The sequence below is a fragment of the Fundulus heteroclitus genome, chromosome 13 (genome assembly GCF_011125445.2).
Source record: "Fundulus heteroclitus isolate FHET01 chromosome 13, MU-UCD_Fhet_4.1, whole genome shotgun sequence".
Taxonomy (NCBI): domain Eukaryota; kingdom Metazoa; phylum Chordata; class Actinopteri; order Cyprinodontiformes; family Fundulidae; genus Fundulus; species Fundulus heteroclitus.
The window spans coordinates 41,787,665-41,810,380 of NC_046373.1; the positions used below are offsets into that span (position 1 = coordinate 41,787,665).

General features: G+C 38.9%; 1 protein-coding gene and 1 pseudogene across 2 annotated transcripts; one reads left to right on the plus strand and one right to left on the minus strand.

Moving 5' to 3' along the window:
• Window positions 1–2,279: 2,279 nt before the first annotated feature.
• LOC118565397 (major histocompatibility complex class I-related gene protein-like) lies at window positions 2,280–6,012 on the plus strand. 2 transcript variants are annotated; one of them, XM_036145826.1, is made up of 7 exons: window positions 2,280–2,438; window positions 2,770–3,048; window positions 4,612–4,914; window positions 5,319–5,424; window positions 5,575–5,592; window positions 5,705–5,751; window positions 5,929–6,012. In XM_036145826.1, exons 2-4 carry the CDS (start codon window positions 2,790–2,792, stop codon window positions 5,420–5,422), a joined length of 666 nt encoding a protein of 221 aa, XP_036001719.1. In that variant the 5' UTR covers window positions 2,280–2,438; window positions 2,770–2,789; the 3' UTR covers window positions 5,423–5,424; window positions 5,575–5,592; window positions 5,705–5,751; window positions 5,929–6,012. The 2 variants fall into 2 exon arrangements, with proteins under 2 accessions (XP_036001719.1, XP_036001718.1); XM_036145825.1 differs by having other exon boundaries at window positions 2,280–3,048.
• A 7,114-nt stretch (window positions 6,013–13,126) lies between these two features.
• On the minus strand, window positions 13,127–21,985 carry LOC118565398 (annotated as a pseudogene).
• Between the last annotated feature and the right edge of the window lie 731 nt (window positions 21,986–22,716).

A 22,716-nucleotide genomic window follows, 5' to 3' on the forward strand; every position in this document is an offset into this window, starting at 1 on the left:
GCCTGGGGAACATGTGACCTTCAGTCTGATGGAGTCTCTGTGCTGAGATGTTCCTGCAGTCCTCTGCAGACGTTCTCAGCTGCTCACATCTTCCTCAACATGTTTGGCTGTGAAGCAGCAATGAGCCTGCAGAGGTCAAAGGTCACGGTCAGAGAGGCGCTGATGGAGCAGATCTCCCAGCATGCCGTTCACTGATGGACAGAAAGGAGACGAGGCTGTTTGGATGCTTCATGGTTACAGGAAGGAGTCGACCCGGTTCTGCTGGAGGAGAACCAGCAGAACCAGACAATGACCCGGTTCAGCTGGAGGAGAACCAGCAGAACCAGACGATGACCCGGTTCTGCTCTTATGGACTAAAGAACAGAACCAAAGGAAAAACCTCCCACACCTGAAGACGCTCTGAGATCAGAACCACTGTAGAGTTCTGCCACAGCGGTTCTGTTCATCTCACATCAACCAACAGATTTTAGGAACACTTTCCCACCAGAACCTTAACTAAACCGCCCCGCCCACAGGAACCTGCTCCATCAGAACCAGATTCTGGTTCGAGCCGCTCTGAGCGGGATGGAGATGCTGCGTGATCAGCTGTGTGTTCTCAGTGGAAATGAGTTTAAACCAACTTAGACAGAACGTCACTAAAATGGTCCCATTTGGACCCAAATCAACGACCAGCAGAACTTTACTGAGCTGAACCCAGTTTGTTTGGTGAATAAATAAAAAGTCAAACTACAGATTAGATTAAATCAGGTTAAAATGACTGATGGCTGTCGCTGCTGTCAGGATGATCAATGATCTGATTGATGGAAATTAGCTGAAATAATTTAGTGATCAGAAAAATCTGTTTATGGCTAAAATGACATTAAATCTAAATATAATTTTTCCTCTAATCAATAAAACATGTTCTGAACTGTTTAAATATTGAGGTGAGAGAATAAAACAATGATCAGATAAATCCATTAATGATCCAAACGAAGAATAAAAGCTAAAATGGAGTAAAAAGCTGATATTTTAGATGATTTCCTCTCTGTGTCTCCATCACTGCCAGTCAGCAGAAAACCTTCATGTCAAACCTGGAGACATCAGACCCGCTTCAGGAAAAGGTTCTGGTTCTCCAGCTTCCTGACATTTACCTGCTGGTTCTGGTTCTGCTGCAGCCGCTCCGACCTGAAAACACTGCAGAGCCTCACGTGTTTTCATGCTGATCTGGAACCAAACGGGTCAGAATATGTTCTGGTTCTGTTTTAGTTCAGAGGAGTTTGGACCGTAGCTGAGAGCCAACATGTGTCAGACGGTCTGACCCGGTTAAAGCTCGGTTCTGTCCATCATCTCCTCTGTTGAGCTGCTCTCAGTCTAGCAGGGATTTTATTCTGGGTCAGAAACGTTCAGTGAAGCAGAACCAGAACCGCTCTGATCCAGAACATCCAGCTTTTCTCCTCCGTCTGTTCAGAGACGGACAGAAACGAGACGAGGACGGATTATTTGTCTCCTCGGTGCTGATGGAGGAGAGTTGGACCTCTGCTGCTGTAGCAGAACCAGAACCATGAGAGGAACGTTAAACCCAGGCGTGGTTCTCCTCTCAGTAGCTGTAGAACCCAGGAGAACCATCAGAACCATGGTCCAGGAGGCAGAGGTCCAGCTGCATCCAGAGTGTTAACAGTGAAGCTCAGCAGTGAAACAGAACCTTTATTCAGGGGGAACCAGAACTTTGAGCAGCTGGAAGCAGTTTTTCCTTCAGGTTCTGCAGGTCGGATGAAACTCTTGTAGAAAACCCATAAAACGGTTCAGACGGGGTTGAGTGTCTCTGCTGCAGCTGCTGGGATGAAGCTGCATCTCCAGGAACCGTGTCCTTCATGTTCTCCAGAACCTGGTTTCACCAACGTCTCAGCAGCTCAGAGCAGAAACCCAGTTTGTCTGGTCAGCAGGAAGCTTCATGAGCCTCAAGCAGGTTCTGCTGCTGCAGTCGTCTGGCAGCACCAGCAGAGAAACGACGACATGAGAGCACCTGAACTGGGTTCATCCAGACGCAGCTGGAAGAACGGACCGATGGCAGCTGGAAGCAGCTCAGAGCGTCCAGATGATCACAAACTCAGTTTATTGTTGTCTGGACTGAAGGTTAATCAGGTCTCCTCTGATCAGGAGGAACATCTTCACCAACGCAGCAGAAGAACCATCAGGTCCAACATCTGCTGTAGATTTAGCTGCTTTGTAGAGGAGGAGCTGCTGGGTCAGTGGTTCTGGTTCTGGTCGGTATATTTGTGGCCAGGTGGGTTTGTTTCCGTGGAGTGAATGAAGATCAGCTGAAAGGTTCCTGACTGAGAGGAGCTGACCGAGCAGAAAGATCAGAGCTACTGCTGGAGAATAGAGACTAGAAGCTGAAGCTGCAGAGTGAGAACCTGGACCTGAACGGTCCTTCAGAGAACAGAACCTCTCAGTGGGCGGTAATGTCTCCTATCAGGCTGGCCAACCAGCTGTCTGTCTGCATGTATGTATTTAAAAATAAACTAACCAAGAGATTCAAAAGTTAAACTACCTTTAATCAGTGGAGATAAACTACAGACAGTGAATCTATTCACGATGAAGGTTTCTATGGATAATGACATTAATAACTAAGTAACTTTTTTAACATTTTCTAGTGGTTTCTCTCTTCCTCTTTAAGATATTTGTGTTGTTTGAAAGACTGTTGCTTTGTGTTCATTGATGTAAACTGATGTTAAAAGAGAAAAATAGATACAAAATCTCATTTTAGCTTTCTGCATTCTTTGTCTTCAGGTGTCCACATTTTCCAGAAAATGTACGGCTGTGAGTGGAACAATGAGACCGGGGAGGTTACTGCCTTCTACCAGTTTGGTTTTGATGGAGAAGACTTGGAAATATTGGACGTGAAAGAAAACAGGTGGATTGCTGCAAAACAACAGGCTGAAATCTCTACAAACAGGTGGAACAATGACAGAGCTCAGCTGGAGTCTGACAAGAAGTACCTGACCCAGATATGTCCTGAGTGGCTGAAGATGTATGTGAACTATGGGAGGAGCTCTTTGATGAGAACAGGTAGACCATAGTCTCATATTATGATTTGTGTGAAATGATTAGTTAAGTACATGTATTTATTTTATAAATACATGTATTTATTCGTATTTTTTAGCACTCGTCTATGGACAGATTTTTTCACCACACTGTTGACTAAATGACTCAGTCCTGTTTGTTTTTTTTAGGCTGGTCTTTAGCTCTGAAAATCTTCCAGCTATTTACTTTTCACTATGCAAGGCAAGGCATATTTATTTGTATAGCACATTTCAGTACAGCAGCGTTCTGGATCAGCTGCAGCTGTCTGATCCACTTTTTAGGCAGACCTGTGAAAACACCGTTACAGTAATCAATTCGACTAAAAATAAACGCATGAATTAGTTTTTCCAGATCATTCTGAGTCAGTCCTTTAATCCTAGAAATGTTCCTCAGGTGATAGAAAGCTGACCTTGTAATTGTCTTTAGATGCTTTTGGAGGTTCAGGTCTGAGTCCATCACTACTCCCAGATTTCAGGCCTGATTAATGGTTTTTAGCTGAAGCGACTGAAGCTGTGAGCTAACTTTTGATCTCTCCTCTATTGGTCCAAAGATTATTACTTTAGTTTTGTTTTTGTTCAATTGAAGAAAATTTTGGCACATCCAAGCATTGATTTCTTCTAGGCATTTACTCAGTGCCTGAATTGGTTCATAGTCACCTTGTGACATGGTGATGTAGAGCTGTGTGTCGTCTGCATAGTTATGGTAGCTGATGTTGTTTTTTATTACCTGTGCTAGAGGGAGCATGTAGATATTGAATAGGAGGGGACCCAGAATGGACCCTTGGGGAACCCCACATGTGATTTTTGTCATCTCTGATGTAAAGTTACCTACTGACACAAAAAATTCCCTGTCCTTTAAGTAGGATTTAAACCAGTGGAGAGCTGTACCAGAGAGGCTGACCCAGTTCTCCAGGCGCTCTAACAGAATGGAGTGATCAACAGTATCAAATGCTGCACTAAGGTCCAATAGTACCAGCACGGTGGTTCTTCCACAGTCTGTATTTATATGGATGTCATTAAACACCTTGATCAGGGCGGTCTCTGTACTGTGGTGAGCACGGAAACCTGACTGGAAACCATCAAAGCGGCTGGTCGTAGTTAAGAAGGTGTTTAATTGTTGAAATACAGCTTTTTCAATAATCTTACTGATAAAGGGGAGGTTTGAGATGGGCCTGTAGTTCTGGAGTAGTAGTTTGTCTAAATTGTTCTTTTTCAGCAGTGGTTTGATAATTGCTGTTTTTAGGGACTGGGGGAAAACACCTGACAGAAGGGACGTGTTTATTATCTGAGTCAACTCAGACGCTTTGACAGGTAAAACTTAAAGAAAACTGTGGGTAGAACATCAAGACAGTAGGAGGAGGAACTTAGCTGCTGAATGATCTCCTCTAAGCTTTTGTTGCTTATTTGGCTGAATTGGGACATTTTGTCAGGATAAGTTCCAATTGGATACAGCTTTGGTTCTGGAGTTGATATGGATGTACAAACTGATCCTCTAATTTTTAGGATTTTAGGCATGAATCAGTTGAAGTTCTTGTGTCTCCATCTGCAGATCTTCCATCAGTCTCCTTCCTCCAGAAGTCTTCCTCGTCTCCAGTCAGCTGCCACGCTACAGGTTTCTACCCTAACAGAGCAGAGATGTTCTGGAGGAAAGATGGAGAGGAGGTTCATGATGGTGTGGTCAAAGGAGAGATCCTCCCTAACAATGATGGGACCTTCCAGATGAGCGTTCACCTGAAGCCTTCATCAGAAAACCCTGAGGAGTGGACAAAATATGAATGTGTGTTTCAGCTCTCTGGAGTCAAAGATGACATCATCAACAGACTGAAGAAAATCAAAATCAGAACTGGGAATGGTGAGAAGGAAATATCATGCGATATGAAGTCTCCTAAAAATTGGTTTATTTGTTAATTTACTCCCTGGGTTTTCATATTAGGTAGAATTTTGTTAGACAGTGTAACCTGATTGCAGGACTTTTGTCTTTAAATTTTTTCATCCAAAGTATCTTTATTTTAATATAATTTGTCACGTTTAAAAAAAAGCCAGTTGTTCTGTATTATTTATTCAGTTATGCAAAGTTACTTAGAGATGTTTCTAACTTTATACCTAGTCTGAAACAAACTTTTTAATAGAAAGCCTTACCTTACATTAATTTTTATTTTCCGTTACTATTGCAATATCACTGAAAGACAACTCTTTAAGTCATAAGTTAATAACTAAGACAACTAAGTTTCATCAGTGTGACTGGTTTTATTTCAGGTTCTTCGGAGTTCCCAACTGGGCCTGTTATTGGTGTTATTGCTGGACTTTTACTTCTGGCAGGCATCATTGCTGGGCTCATTTGGAATAAAAAAGGAAAATAATGGTGCGTAATGATGAACCAAAAACATTTTTCTATTATCATATCAGCTTTACTAATGTACTATTTGTCTGCTCTTTTTATTGGTTTTTACTTCTGACCAAACTTGTCATTACATTTTTAAGAAAGAAAAAAATCATTTTTTTTGTGTTTCAGGGTTTAAGCGAACAAATAGTAAGTATGCTTATTTTTATTTAGCTTGGTATATTAAGTTTCTTGGGTTTCCTAATACTGTGAAAGCTAAAGAACAATTTCACATATTTATTTTTTTTGTCTTGTTTTGTAGCTTCTGACACCTCATCTTCTTCTTCAGATGATTCATGTCCTAACAAAGTAAGTTAATTATAATAAACAAAAGAGCTCTTGTTGGTTCTGTTTCAATCAGATAGCATATGTTCTTTACATCTTATTTCCGAAACTCAGGAAATTAATTTGGAAATATAAAGTAACATTTAAAAGCAGCATTGCATTAAAAAGGACACAATCAGTATATTTATCAACTCTCAACAGATGAACAGCAGAAGATGATGGAGGCAATCAGATAAATGCACAAAGAAAACAACTTACAACTTCAAGAAAATGTTTTAATATCTGTGTGGAAATTCATCTTTTATTATACATGAAAATTGGAAGATTTTTTTCTTACCTTTGATTATGGTTTAAGCTTTTATTTTCCAATCATAGTTTAGTGCTTTCATGTGGGGTTTGGTGACATCAAAATAAAATGATTTTTTTTTATCCGATATCGAATTCCTTAAAGGTTAAGTCGAAGTTAATAAACGTTGATCAAATACTTGATGCAATGGCTTGTACTTGTATAGCACTTTAACCAGTCTTAACGAACTCCAAAGTGCTTCAGACCACAATCAGTCATTTACTTATTCATACCCTGACGGTGGTGAGCTGTGTTAGTAGCCACAGCTGCCCTGCGGCAGACAGACAGACAGAGGCAAGGCTGCCATGCACCGGTGCCACCGGGCCCTTTGACCACCACTAACAACAGGTAATACAGGTGAAGTGTCTTGCCCAAGGACACAACGACGGAGACAGTCAGAATGAGGGATTGAACCGGCAACCCACCAATTGCAGGACAAACTCCCTAACCTCTCTGCCAGCTAATATAGCTACAATAGCTATTATACCATGCTATGATGTTTGCACTATTGCCAGTGAGTTAAATAATCAGCAGTCTTCAATAATGTTGAATTTCTTATTTGATGTTCTCCATCAGCATCATGTAACTAATTTCTTTACTTGTGTTTGAATAAAACATTTTCTTCCAAGTGGTTTTCCTCGGTTTCCGTTAATAGGTCTTATTAAAGCTGTAACATTTTGCCCATAAAGATTGTACATAGTGCAAGTTTAGCGATTATAATTATATATGAAACTACGTCTGATTTATTTAAAATGTATTACCAATGGTTAAAGTAAATAAAGTTGGTTAAAATGTGGTTTTGTAGTTTCTTGACCTTCAACATTTTTTTCACAAACAAACAGCAACATTTCCACATTTTATTCTTTATTGTGATGATCTCGGCACTGGTGCTGGTCTGATCTATTAACTCAGCACACCTGCTCAATTTCACCCTGCCTGCAATTATTCCTCTCCGGTTCCACCTGCACAGTCGGGGACATCCCCAATTTCCAGGGACTGTCCCCGTTTTGGACCACCTCTCCCTGGCTAAAGCTGTCCCCAGAAATGTCCCCGATTTTACCGAGGGGAAAAATGTTGCGTGTAGACTGTTATTACGGTAGAGCTGTTGCAGAAACTATTACGGTAGCTGGCTGCGCTGCTGTTAACATAAAGACAAGGAACGCACCACTAGATGAGCGGTAATGATCCTTTTGGATGTCAGCCACTGATCTCTATTATACACAGGCCCCTTGCCTGTCTTTGCCCAGGGCCCAAAGTTTCCCAAATCCGTCCCTGTGTGTCTGAAAAAAAGAGTAATTACCACCAACTTTTCGAAAGTATGCATAAACAAAGTTGAAACTGAATAACGAAGAAGTCGGAACCTCAAATAAAAAGTTTTATAATGGGCTTGAACAGAACTTATCCACTCAAACAAGATGTGTGTTTAAACAAATAAATGTAGTCTTTATGATCAAATGAAAACAGGACCACTGATTAAAAACAGAAAAAAAAAATGTTTTAAAACAGAACTACAGCTGTCCAGATTGGATGGTGAAAGGTTCCTAAAAACCTCAATAGATGGATTCTGCTCTCATCTGTCCAGCCGCTGCCACAGAATGGACCAAAAAGAAAATCTCCTAAATGTGGACTCAGTATCTGTTAAGTGTGTTTGATTTTTAACAGAGACATTGAGTTATTATATGTTTCTGTAAAAAAAAAAAAAAAAAACATGAAACTAAAGAAACAAAAGTTAACAACCACTAACAAAGCTGTCATGCATGTAATTATAGCAAAAAATCTAAATCCCCAATAACAAACTTTGTTGTGTAAGGACATAATGGAGGAAAATATAAATGTGTTTACACAGAGTACTCAATGTCCAGGTAAAAATACTGGAAAAAGAATCCATTGTAGAGACAGTACGCTAATATGTTGTTGTCAAAATGTAATATCTATCGAACTATACTATCCAATCCATTTGAATTAAATGTTTCACAACCACTACACTACCTTTTCAACGACTTTGAGACAACAGTTCAGGATCTAGTAGAATACATAAACAGTATTTATGAAAAGATTTAAAAGGACATACATAAGCCATATCAGCAGAGCACATTCTATATGCCTACCATCCCATCCATGTTCCGATCCAAACCCAGACTCCAAAAGTCAAAGCGAGTCAGGATGATGTTTACCATTGCAAGGTGCTGAAAGGAACTTTTGTTCTCATCCAAACATTGTGGCAGCTAGAGAAAGAAAGCAAAGTGTTTAGAAATGCATTTGATTGTATCATAGATCTGCACAGCTGCACAATAGTTGACTTTACCAGTTGTTCCTGGTTGTCTTGGAGATCCTGTCCTCAGCCAGCTCTGTGTGTTGATAACTTATGAGACTAGTGAAGTCTTCATGAGGTCTCTGCTCACCGTTAGAATTTACTAGCGAAAAAGCAAAGAGAAAAATAAAAAATTAAGTATGAAATGTAGCATGTCTTCTTTGAATCAGATACAATTTATAGCAATGACTCACGGTTGTGAGAATGGTCTCCTTTTTGCAGCTGCCAGCTGACCCCACTGGTGTTCCTGCTGATGGGGAATGAGGTGTAGAAAACAAAAGTTACAAGGCTGGCGTAGTTTTGACAAATAGGAGACTGCAAGCTTGAACAGGCCCGCTGCTTCAGTATATTAAATGCACAGCAAATAGACCAAGAAGACTGAGAAATTTTGCGGAAACTTACAACAGCATGTAGAAACTTCAGGTTTTCAAAATTAATGAAGACCATTATTATTATTACAAGAGATGTTTCTCATAAAACAAGTCTTCCCTGTCATGATTGTTTCCTCCTCTTTAAGTGTGGATTTCTATCCTGCATTTCTCTTTGTTTTGTGGCAGATCACCTGGATCCAGAGAAGAATGATGAGCGTTCCTGTTCCTTTTACTTTGCAGAAAGATTATGAGGCATTTTTTCAACAAATTATGGACAAAAGGCAAATGTAGGTGTTTGCTGCCTTTGAATTCTAACCCCTACAAATGTCATGGTCTGTCTTTTGTTCCCCGTTTTATTTTGAAGTTCAGTGTACTCGTGTTTTGTCCTGTGTTGTAGCCTGTTCTCCATGACTATTCTATATATAATTATAGTTCCTTATTTTATTCCACTCTGGCCATAGGTGTTGCGTTGCTGTTTGTAAATGTGCTGAATGATCTCCGCCACCAGACGAAGCCCACAAAGCAGTCAATCAGGGCTCAATCTGCCCCGATCTGCGGTCTGCAGTCAGTGGCTACTCACCTCAGCCGGGTTTAAATGAACAGTAATAAAACTGACTTCCAGACAAACAACAGAAGCTACTTAAATAGGGGTGCAATAACCTAAACTTTCCACAAGAGGGAGACACAACATAACAGGAACAACAAACCAAAAATATAAACACAAAAACAAACATATAAAGCAAGATCATCTTTAACTTTAACAAAAAAAACTGAATATTAAACCATTCAGACAGATATTAACTAAAGTGTGCATCTATTAGAAAATATGTCTAAGTAAAATAAATTGATATCAATTTATGTATACTATCATCTGGAACCAATAAATGTAAATCATAAAAAACAACACTAACACTTGTTGGTGGTGGGAGAAGTATCCACCACAGGGATTAACAAACAGGGTGTTGGTTTGGGCTGGAATGAAGCTAAAGAGGCAAGATCTTTGATACAACTTTTATTTTACACATACAAAAACCACTTTAAAGCTAATAAATGTATTTTTAAAGTGTGATTTCTGTTTATAGTAAAAATAGAATCCAAAACTATTTAACACTTAAAAAAAAAGACAAAATTTATACAAGTATTTAAGTTCAATATCAGAAAAGTATATCTTTTGAAAAACTTGACGTCAAAAGGTCAGCCACTGGAAAATTGATAGAAATGTATGAACTTTATTACTGTTTAATATTTCGTAAATCGTTTGCCAACAAAACATGTTTCAGACTGTAGGTTTTATGTTTTATCATACTGGTTTTAAACCTTAAAAATTTCCAACAAAAGATGTCAGCTCTGCAGGAAAATAGCCTCTAATCTTTCCTATTATTCTTTAATATGAAACTTCAGTTGGTTTTACCTAAATTAAATTAAAAAGCAACATAAATTGAACCCTGTTCCAAACCTCTTGCAGACAGACAACATTTGAATGAAAGGGTCAAAAAATACTTAGAAAAAAAAATACTGAGTGGTTTTGATGCGGTTCAATAACCTGACTCCGCCAGATAGATTTGCTCCGCATATCCATCTGGAAACCTTCCGTTGAAGTAATTTTGGGAAGGGGCGAAAATACTGGTTAGCTAATTGGCCTATGTTGGTGATAGACGGGCCAAATAAACCAATCAGATCAACGAAGTATATGACGTACTAACAGCGACGACGAAAACACAACCACAAGCTCTTGCCGAAACCAGTCGGGAGAAGAGCAAAAACATCTTTTCCTCTGAGAAAAGCCTCCAGAGCAGTGTTTTGCTCTTCTTTCAGTGAAGAAATACTCTGTAATTCCGATAAAACTTGCTCGATAGCCACGCTAACGCTAGTTTCATCGGCTGAAGCCGCCATGTTCTTTAGACTGAACTGTCGCGCTTCTCGTTGCGTCACACCTCAACCCGCCTCAAAGCCAACGCTGATTGGACGTTCGTTTGGTGAACGGCTCCAAATTTTCTTTAACGGAAAGTAGCCAGACTGATCTGCGAGTGAAACCTTGAAAGCTCGCGAGATCAGGATGGTCTCACGAGGCTAGCGGTTCAGATCTTGGTGTCCAGAATCCTCATTAGTTAGTTGTTGTTTTCCTGTTGAGACATTTAAAGAAGCAAAAATATTATTTATACAATGTCTCAATGTATCCATGTTCAGAAAATATTTGCAAAATGCATAAAAGGCACTGATAGAGAAACAAGTTATAAGAATGAGACTTTACCTTTTGTAGCAACGGTTTATCTGATGAGTTAGGGCCTTGGCTAACGTCTGATTTGTTATTAGTTAAAGATGAAGTTTCTGGCCACGGTTGCTTGATGTCTTCAGTAGCTAGAAGAAGAAAAAAATCATAGTCAAATATAATTTTGATCTTCAGGAAAAAAAAGCATTTTTGAAAGTTTGTTTTTGATGATAACTTTATTTTACACAGACAATGCTCAACATTTTATACACCTTTTCAGAGGAAATATGAATGTTACCAGGTTGTGGCAAAAATGCTCATTTCTACCTGTAGTCCCTTGGCAGGTTGATGTTAGGTAAATATAATTTAACAGATTGTGAATAGATGATTAACCAGTGTAAAACCCAATTACATTTCTTTATAATCTATACACATAAAAATAAATCATGATTCACATTTCATAACGTTCTTATGATGCCATTTTGATAAAAAAAAAAGCCTTCAGACAGGTTTGCACTGTTATTACTGGATCTGTTAGAAAAAGACTTTAGTAGTTGAAGAAAATCTCTGGTCCTGAATCCCTGAATGGTTGTCTGTGGTTGTTCAGGGGGAGAGATGCGCAGAACTATCATCCGAAGACTATGTAACAAATATCAAACAGTATGGAAACTGTTCAAGGGAAATTTTGTTCAGCGTTGTTGCTGCTTCAACAAACATCTGATTCTGGTCCTCTTTAGGCCGTGCACACTTTCAACACTGTCTGCTTATATTTCCCCTTCTCTCCTCATTTGTATTGTCAAAGTCTAATAATAAGATTGGAAAAACATGTGATTCACTGTTAAGTTACAGACATCTTGATTCCATCTTTCTGATTTGGTTCAGCTGCAGCAACAAATCTACAGTCCTGTAACTCTTAATGTAAAGTGTCACAGCTCTGATTATCAATATTCTGATTTATTCAGCTTCCACAGTGGGACAGGGCTGGTGAAACTTTTCAAAACACACAGCGTGTGTAAGACTTAAAGAATATGTATAAGCATGATAAAATATTTTAAATACTCATTGGCTGCAGGTTTAAACCATGAAACAAACAAAATGAAAGAATTGTTTATTACTTTGTATTGCTAGCTGTACTACACCTAGAAGCATTTGAGCTCTTAAATAAATTTACAAACGACAAGGTAACAATTGACATGGGCAGGATGTCAGAAGCTATACCTACTGTTACCTCAGTACATTTAAAGTATTTTGGAACACCTTTAGCAGTTTATCTGTAGTGGCTCCTCTCCAGATGAAGCTAAATAAAATATATTTAGTGATGTTGAGAACAGAGTTCATATGAGTTATACTGATTTGGCATTTCTGTCCTATTTTATACACATTTAACACATTTCCTGCTCAAAACATATTTTACCAGCTTACATAAACTATAAGAAGTTCAGTTTCTTATGAGATGCTGATTTTGCCTCTTCAGTCGCTGTTTTCAAGGTTTGGTAATTTTAGCCATTTCTTTTAACCAATGAAGATAAGATAAGATAGACTTAATTGATCTCACAGTGGAGAAATTTACATGTCACATAAGCTCAATAATCAAAAGAAGGTTCCAAAAGGAGGAAAAGGTGCATGAGGTATATACAGTGTGTCTACATATACACAGTGGATGGAACATTTTTTAAATAAAGCAGAGATTTAAGATAGCTTATGTACATTAAAGGTGACTTATATAAATATGGATTTGACGTTGTACATTAAAGTGGTACCAGGTAAAAAAAACAGTGAGGTAGTGAGATAACTATAACAGCTGAAGTCACTTATTTAAAAGGATTACTGCACAGGATTATTGCACAGGGTATTAAATAGTAATTGCACATTAGTTATTGCACAAGTTATTACAGTTATAGTGCAGCGTTGTAGTTTTTTTTAAAAAATGTTAGCACTAGGGTTGTCAAAAGTATCAATACTCAGAAAAGTATTAATACTCAAATGCTGTATCTGGATACAATATTAATTTGGGTTAGTATCAATACTAAATATTTTTGCATATGAGGCAAACAAAGAAGGGAAACCCAAAGATCTTGACAAGCCTGTGTGCAAACAGAACTTTAAAGAGGTGGAATGAAGTCGAGTTAACATGCTACAAGGCACGTGTTATATTTGGGTTATTTATTTAGCATTTATTTGCACATTTATTTAACTAGCATCAAATAACATCTGTAAAAATCATTCATACTGAATCAAATGAAGCAGTATTTGTGTTTCAGTTTAAGCTTTCTGGCTTTAACACTAAAATCAGGTCTGTTTTTCATTAGGTAAAGATCAATGATCAAAATGCAGGAAAAGGAAAATTAAATATTCACCTCTTACCGTTCTTCTTCTTGTAAAGGAAGAATCCAATCACACCAATGAGACCAAAGACATAAAGGAGCGCAACAACAACAGGGATGATCCACATTTTGTCATTTGCTGTTGAGAAAACAAACCAGATCAGAATCTCAGGTTTGTGTCTTTTTTCCCAGTTTATCTAAACACAATGACCAGATTTTAGCTTTGTTCTGGTTTCTGTTCTAGACATTTTTCTTACACTGAACACACACCTCCAATAAACTTCAGTGTTTTTCTTTTCAGTTATGATAACTAAAAGTAGTTAATTTAATAATAATAATAATAATGTTCATTGTTTTCCAAGTGTTATAAAGTTGTTGCTTAAATTAATGCAGTGGATTTATAAATAAAGTCTAAGACAAACTAAAACCAAAAAATTAACAAGATTCTTCTTGATGCTGCTATTAACTGAAAATAAAAAGACGCAGAAACAGCTGGAGCAGATTGTAACAGCAGCAAATTACTTAATCTAACCTTTATTTTATATAACAGGTTTAGATAATGATCACAGAAAATATGCGTCTGATCTAAGCCCTAAAACTGAATTTAAATATAAAACGACAAATTACTTTCATACCAGCAGATATTCACATATATATGATTTGCTTTTTAAGTTTATTTATAAAGACGATTCAAAGTGCTGTACATGAACAAATAAAAAACAGAGGACAGCACATTATATTGGAATAGTAGCAGCAGTCCAGATATAAAAAAGTTGGACTAGAAAGTAAAACATTAACAATTAAAAGCAGCTCTAAATAAATGTGATTTTAATCTTGGTTTAAAGGAACTCAGGCTTTCAGCACTTTTACAGTTTTCTGGGAGTTTGTTCCAGATCAGTGGAGCATAGGAACTAAATGCTGCTTCTCCATGTCTGGTTCTGGTTCTGGTTCTGCAGAGCAGGCTGGAGCCAGAAGACCTGAGTGGTCTGGAGGGTTGATGCACTGATAACAAGTCTGTGATGCATTTAGGTGCTAATTCAGGGATTTATAGACTAACAGAAGGATTTTAAAGTCTATTCTCTGAGATCCAGGGAGCCATGGAAGGACTTCAGAACCGGGTCCATGTTCTCTACTTTCTTAGTCTTAGTGAGGACTTCAGAACCGGGTCCATGTTCTCTACCTTCTTAGTCTTAGTGAGGACTTCAGAACCGGGTCCATGTTTTCTACGTTCTTAGTCTTAGTGAGGACTTCAGAACCGGGTCCATGTTCTCTACTTTCTTAGTCTTAGTGGAAGGACTTCAGAACCGGGTCCATGTTCTCTACCTTCTTAGTCTTAGTGGAAGGACTTCAGAACCGGGTCCATGTTCTCTACTTTCTTAGTCTTAGAGGAAGGACTTCAGAACCGGGTCCATGATCTCTACCTTCTTAGTCTTAGTGAGGACTTCAGAACCGGGTCCATGTTCTCTATCTTCTTAGTCTTAGTGAGGACTTCAGAACCGGGTCCATGTTTTCTACGTTCTTAGTCTTAGTGAGGACTTCAGAACCGGGTCCATGTTCTCTACTTTCTTAGTCTTAGTGGAAGGACTTCAGAACCGGGTCCATGTTCTCTACCTTCTTAGTCTTAGTGGAAGGACTTCAGAACCGGGTCCATGTTCTCTACTTTCTTAGTCTTAGAGGAAGGACTTCAGAACCGGGTCCATGATCTCTACCTTCTTAGTCTTAGTGAGGACTTCAGAACCGGGTCCATCTTCTCTACTTTCTTAGTCTTAGTGGAAGGACTTCAGAACCGGGTCCATGTTCTCTACTTTCTTAGTTTTAGTGTAAGGACTTCAGAACCGGGTCCGTGTTCTCTATGTTCTTAGTCTTAGTGGAAGGACTTCAGAACCGGGTCCATGTTCTCTACTTTATAGTCTTAGTGGAAGGACTTCAGAACCAGGTCCATCTTCTCTACGTTCTTAGTCTTAGTGGAAGGACTTCAGAACCGGGTCCATGTTCTCTACGTTCTTAGTCTCAGTGAGGACTTCAGAACCGGGTCCATGTTCTCTACGTTCTTAGTCTTAGTGAGGACTTCAGAACCGGGTCCATGTTCTCTACGTTCTTAGTCTTAGTGAGGACTTCAGAACCGGGTCCATGTTCTCTACGTTCTTAGTCTCAGTGAGGACTTCAGAACCGGGTCCATGTTCTCTACGTTCTTAGTCTCAGTGAGGACTTCAGAACCGGGTCCATGTTCTCTACGTTCTTAGTCTTAGTGAGGACTTCAGAACCGGGTCCATGTTCTCTACGTTCTTAGTCTTAGTGGAAGGACTTCAGAACCGGGTCCATGTTCTCTACGTTCTTAGTCTTAGTGAGGACTTCAGAACCGGGTCCATGTTCTCTACGTTCTTAGTCTCAGTGAGGACTTCAGAACCGGGTCCATGTTCTCTACGTTCTTAGTCTTAGTGAGGACTTCAGAACCGGGTCCATGTTCTCTACGTTCTTAGTCTTAGTGAGGACTTCAGAACCGGGTCCATGCTCTCTACGTTCTTAGTCTTAGTGAGAACTTCAGAACCGGGTCCATGTTTTCTACTTTCTTAGTCTTAGTGAGGACTTCAGAACCGGGTCCATGCTCTCTACGTTCTTAGTCTTAGTGAGGACTTCAGAACCGGGTCCATGTTTTCTACTTTCTTAGTCTTAGTGAGGACTTCAGAACCGGGTCCATGTTCTCTACGTTCTTAGTCTTAGTGAGGACGCGGGCAGCAGCGTTCTGGATCAGCTGCAGCGTTCTGATCCACTTTTTAGGCAGACCTGTGAAAACACCGTTGCACATGTGGCTCTTTGAACAATTACTTACATTCATTGCTCCTGATTCTTGTTATCTCCAGTCTATGGACGATATCTTCTCTGACTCCAAAGAGCTGAAACACACATTCATACTTGTTCCAGTCTCTTGTTGCAACAGATGACAGATTGATGTCAACGCTCATCTGGAAGGTCCCATCATTGTTAGGGAGGATCTCTCCTTTGACCACACCATCATGAACCTCCTCTCCATCTTTCCTCCAGAACATCTCTGCTCTGTCGGGGGTAGAAACCTGTAGCGTGGCAGCTGACTGAAGACGAGGAAGACTTCTGGAGGAAGGACACTGATGGAAGATCTGCAGATGGAGACACAAGAAGTTCATATATAAACTATTTTTTATTCAAGTCTAATGACAAATTGCTTGAAATATTTCAGAGCTGGAGACAAAACAGAACTGAGACTTTTAGGCAACAATGTGGTGAAAAAATCAGTATTTAGAGGAGTTTTAGAAAATTACCTCTCAGTAATTTTAGCAAAATTAAATATACAATTAATTAGTTAATACAAAGAAAATCAGGATATGTGATTTAATACCTGTTCTCATCAGAGAGCTCCTCCCATAGTCAACATACATCTTCAGCCATGCAGGACAAATCTGGTTGAAGTAGTTCTTGTGCCTCTCCAACTTAGCTCTGTTATTGTTCCATCTGTTTGTAGTAATTACAGCTTGTTGTTTTGCAGCGATCCATCTGTTTTCCTTCATGTCAAATATTATCCAGTCTTCCCCATCATAGCCATACTGGTGATACCCAGTAACGTCTTCAGTCTCATCATCCCACTCACAGCCGTACATAGTCTGGTAAACATGGACACCTAAAGACAGAGAATGCAGAAAACTAAAATGAGATTGTATATTTTATTCTTTTAGCTTTAGTTTTATTTAATACACACAAAACAGCAGTCATCAAAAGAGTGCAGATGTATTAGAGAGAGTGAGAAACCAACAGAAGCTAAAGATGAAAAGTTAACAAATGTATTTATTATCATTCACTGAAACTTTTGTATACAGATTTACTGTCTGCAGTTTATCTCCACTGATTAAAGGTAGTTTAACTTAAAATGATTCAGATGAACATTGTGGACTTCTGAACAGGTTAATCACATTAATTTAGTTTTACATCATGTGGATCTCCAGACAGACAGCTGGCTGACCAGCCTGATGGGAGACGTTACCGACCACTGAGAGGTTCTGTTCTCTGAAGGACCGTTCAGGTCCAGGTTCTCACTCTGCAGCTTCAGCTTCTAGTCTCTGTTCTCCAGCAGTAGCTCTGATCTTTCTGCTCGGTCAGCTCCTCTCAGTCAGGAACATTTCAGCAACAATAAACCTGATGACTCTGTGATAAAATCTGTTCCTGATCAATCTGACAGTCTATTCTTAGAACTGCAATAAGGTATTTTATTTATGAACTTGTTCAGTCATGTTTTACTTATTTTAGTTGTTATGGCTCATGTTAATTGTGTCTCTGAATTATATTAATAGTTTTTTATTTATAAAATTTAAATATAGTTTCCATGTACAGAACGTTGCTCTGTGGACGTCATGACAGACAGATTTTTCACAATGTTCTGTTGACACTAATTAATAAAGTTTTGCTTCAAGGTTTTCCAGCAAACTGAAGTGGAAATTAATCATGAGTGGAAATCCTAAAACTTTACACACACAGGTTATCCAATAAGCCATAAAAAATATTGACATATAGAACATACTACCTACTCATACTAAAGAATATAAACAAACAATATTTTTTATTTATATTCTTTTTTTTCAACCACAAATTTGTAGTTTATATTAATATTTAAGAAAAAAAGTTATTAATTTATGTACCACCAAATGTTGGACAAGAGTTAATTTCTGTATTGTTAAGAATTAATTATATTTATTTCAACTTCATTTATAAAGTTATCTATTCAAATATACTGATTCATTGTTATCCTTCATCACAGCTGCTGCTAAACTTTATAATCTCTCATTTACACCGTTTCATGTGTTATTGTCTATTTACACCCTTATTAGGATATCAGGGAGTTTGTACAGGACTGTCTCAGAAAATTAGAATATTGTGATAAAGTTCTTTATTTTCTGTAAAGCAATTAAAAAACATGAAATGTCATACATTCTGGATTCATTACAAATCAACTGAAATATCGCAAGCCTTTTATTGTTTTAATATCGCTGATTATGGCTTACAGCTGAAGAAAACTCAAAAATCCTATCTCAAAATATTAGAATATTTTCTCAGACCAAGTAAAAAAAAAATATAACAGCAAAACACAATCAAACATTTGAAAATGTCCATTAATGCACTCAGTACTTGGTTGCACAGATTACTGCATCAATGCGGCGTAGCATGGAGGCAATCAGCCTGTGGCATTGCTGAGGTGTTATGGATGCCCAGGATGCTTCAATAGCGGCCTTTAGCTCATTTGCATTGTTGGGTCTGTTGTCTTTCAGCTTCTTCTTCACAATACCCCACAAATTCTCTATGGGGTTCAGGTCAGGGGAATTGGCAGGCCAATCAAGGACAGTAATGCCATGGTCAGTACACCAGTTACTGGTGGTTTTGGCACTGTGGGCAGGTGCCAGATCTTGGTTGTGCAGCGTTTCCTGCCACATTTCCCCCTTCCAACACACTTTTTGTGAATGTGCTTTGAAACTGCACTCTGTGAACAGCCTGCTCTTTGAGAAATTTCTTTTTGTGTCTTACCCTCCTGATGGAGGGTGTCAATAATGGTCTTCTGGACAGCAGTCAGATCAGCAGTCTTCCCCATACTTGTGATTTAGTTTACTGAACTAAGCTGAGTGTTTTTCAAGGCTCAGGAAACCCTTGCAGGTGTTTCGAGTTAATTAGACGATTCAAGTGATTAGTTGAATAGCCTACTAGCAGTGTTGTAGTACTCGAGTCCGAGACTCGAACTAGAGTCCGAGTCATTAGCTAAATTTAGAGACTCGTGACTTGACTTGGACTTGAGCACTGATGACTCGAACTTGGACTCGGACTCCTACATTCAGATCATTCTGACTCGGAAATTGAGAAAAAGACTCGACTTTTTTTATATCATTAGGCTATAATTTTAATATGTCATTAGAATATTATTTGGTGTATGATTTTAATATCTAAATGTCGTACCGCGCACGTGACGTCACCATCTTATGAGCAACGCCCCTTGCCGCTAAGGAAGGGCAAACAGTGTGAGAGCGCAAGTAGCAACCAGCTGTTACACATGCAACAGATACAACTATATGACCGACTTTTCAGCTGTTAAACTTTCACAAAAGGATGTCCAGGCGCCCATTTTACTGGTAGAACTGTGGAACAACATACCAGCGTTCAGCTCAAACGATGGATTGAGTGTCGAGGGCTCGGAAAGACTGGAAAACTGGCCAAGTTGATAGGAAGGTAAGTCGTTGTTTTTCTCCTGCTCGGCGTTCTTGGCGTCATTTGCAGTTTTTTTTCTGTTTGTAGTCACCGTCCAGGAATCGGTATAAATTGTCCGGCCCACCGAACAATTTAGTCCGGTCCGGTGGCCAAATGCATTATCATTATCCAACGGCTGTATCTCCTCGCTGCATCGACCGATCCACACCAGATTTGTTGTGAGTCATGGGGGAACGCTGCCGAACGCGTTTGTGGGAATCGCCCGGTGGACGGGCGAGGAAAATGCGTAACAGCATCTGCGGTGGCGGGCGGCCGGCGATGCGCGAACCCCGCCGGCCGCCCGGAGCCGCGGCGGTGCGCGAACCCCGCCGGCCGCCCGGAGCCGCGGCGTTGGGCGAACCCCGCCCGCCGGCCGGCACCGCGGCGGTGGCCAATAGGCCGGAGCGCGCTTGGCTTCGAGGGCCGATCGACGCCGCTTGCGGCTTTAACATCCTTCATATGCGGCCTATCAGCGTACCTCGAGTCGCTGTTGCACGTTCCATAACAACAATGTTTAAAAACCATGGTTAGGAGACGTCTTAGACTTGGAAAAAGCGGTAGTTTTACCGAGTAAAATCAAGGGTAACTACAGCGAAAGAGTTTAGTGCAATGGAATGTTACTGCTTCATGTCATACATCACACGTCAATAGTGACTCGACTCGGACTTGATTCGGATGAGTAGTGGACTCGACTCGGACTCGACTCTGATTTTTTTTTAATGACTTGGACTTGACTCGGACTTGAACACTGGTGACTCGAACCTGGACTCGGACTCGAGGCATAGTGACTTCACTACAACACTGCCTACTAGTATACTTTTTCACGATATTCAAATTTTCTAAGACAGTCCTGTATATTCATGCAAACTACATAGTTTTCTACATTGTTCTGTAGATTTTCTGCTAATTTTCTTCTTTATTTTAACTGAACATTTAATATTTATCTGAACCCGACGTATTATCTATTAAAAATTCCACCGTATTTTTCTCTTTCTGTTAAGTCGTTCTATTCTGCTGTACAGCTTAACTTTACATCTGTTTTTTTTCCATACTGATTAATCTTGGGTGTACATCTGGGGCGACAGTGATACAGAAGCATTCTTTAACTGACAGGTTGCTGGTTCAAACCACTCCAACCGTCTCAGTCGTTGTGTCCTTGAGCAAGACACTTTACCCACTTTGCCTGTTGCCAGAGGTCAGAGGTCAGAAGACCCGTAGGCCTCGTTTCTGTCAGTTTTCCTCAGGGTAGCTGTGGCTATAATGTAGCTCACAACCACTGAATGACTGATTGTAGTGTGAAGCGCTTTGGGGTCCTCAGACTTGATGAAGAACTTTACAATTATAGAACATTTATCGTTTCTGTTACTTTATTTGCCACTGTCACACCCAAAGTTCGCCTTTTTGGGACAATAAAGGTATTTCTTATTCTATATCATCTTATTCCAATCAATGTTATAACTACAACATTTAGCACAGATTTTAAAACTAAAAAAGAAGTCAAACTTGAAATAAGGGAACTTCTATAACTGATTCCAGCTTGTCCCGTCATTGTAATAAAATATATATTTAACTGTGATTTATATTTTAGTGTTTCTCTGGAGACAAAAGATGCTGCTAGCATTGAACAAAGACCATCATTAAAAGTTCAAAATCAAGTTTGTTACTAATTTATAAATTATTTAATAAACTTGTCAGTTTATAACTTCTGTCTACATTATTTTATTTTCACTCTGACAATCAGTATCAATGCTCACAAATCTTTATGATTCTTGAAGGATTTCCTCAGCAATAATGAAAATTAAAATCTAAATATTGAAAATTTGAACTCTTATAATGGACAGTTTTACGAATTCATACTGTGTGAATTATCACAGATAAACTCTGTGATGATTATATATCTGCTGTTACTTAAACATAACTTTAGAACTTGCTGCTAGGCAAATATGTAACAATTGTATTAATGCCATAAGTGATTAATTAAAAAATTATACACGTTAACTGGAGATTCACCTTAAGTAACACAAAACTGTCTCTCCATTTGTCTCTTTCTTGTTGATGTGTTTCTGTGTCATAGTTGATATAAACAAAAAAAATCAATAAATAGTGAGAAAAAGACAAACCGTCAGTTTTGTTGAAGCGCTGCTTTGCTATTTCAATGTTGACTTTGTAGGCGTACTGGGACCGTAAATTTGTAATGCTCTCTTCGATCCAGCAGACCTGATCAGAGTTCTTCCTCATCCATTCCTGTGTGGGCTCCGTTTTCCGGGTGATGCTGTCATATTTAACAATCTGAACATCATCAACCAAACCAACAATCACAAACTCTGGGAAGTTTTGGACGTTAGACGATGCCGTGTGGAAATACTTCAGGGAGTGGGTTACTGAAAAAAAAGATAAGATTGTGATTTGAGTAAATAAAAGCAAAAATAATTTAATTTGCATTTTCTGCATAAACGTAAAATGAACCACCACAGCATATTATATTATTATTATTGTTAAAAATCATCTAGAGTTTTATCCTTTTTAAGATTTCTATGGATTGCATTTATTTGTATTCATACTATTGTATGAATTTAATATTTTCTATGTTTGGTTTACTTTAGTATTCAACTTTTTATATTACTTCAATCACTGTTTGACATGTTTAACCAATTTTATTTTAACAACTCAATCAATTCAGAACCTTTTTTCTTATTTCTTCACAACTTTTCTTTTCAAAGCTTTCAGTTTCATTAAATGTTCTCCTTTTCTAAGAAACTTGTTGCCCACATTCCAGGGTTTTCCCTATTATATTATAATTGTGGCATTTACTCTATAAATGACAATTAAGATGCATTTTGGCCAGATGATGCAGGTGAAGAAGCAGAAAACCGAAAGGTTTCAGAGTCTGACTCCGAATCAGAGTTTCAGTCTGTTGATAAGTCAGAGGACTTTATTAAAAGTTTAGCTGGTTGGACTTTAACAGTCTGATGTGTCTTTAGTTGTCCTCGACCTCATCTTTGGTTTGCTAACAGTGTACCGTCCACAAAGGCCAAAAGATGCTTAAAACAAAGCCTGAAAATGAGATTGAAAACGTGGTAGTTGGTCTTATAGAGGGATCATGACAGCTCTACAAAATAATTTATTCAAACTTAGTGAAAATGGTGCAGTTGTATTTAGCTTTAAATTACAGA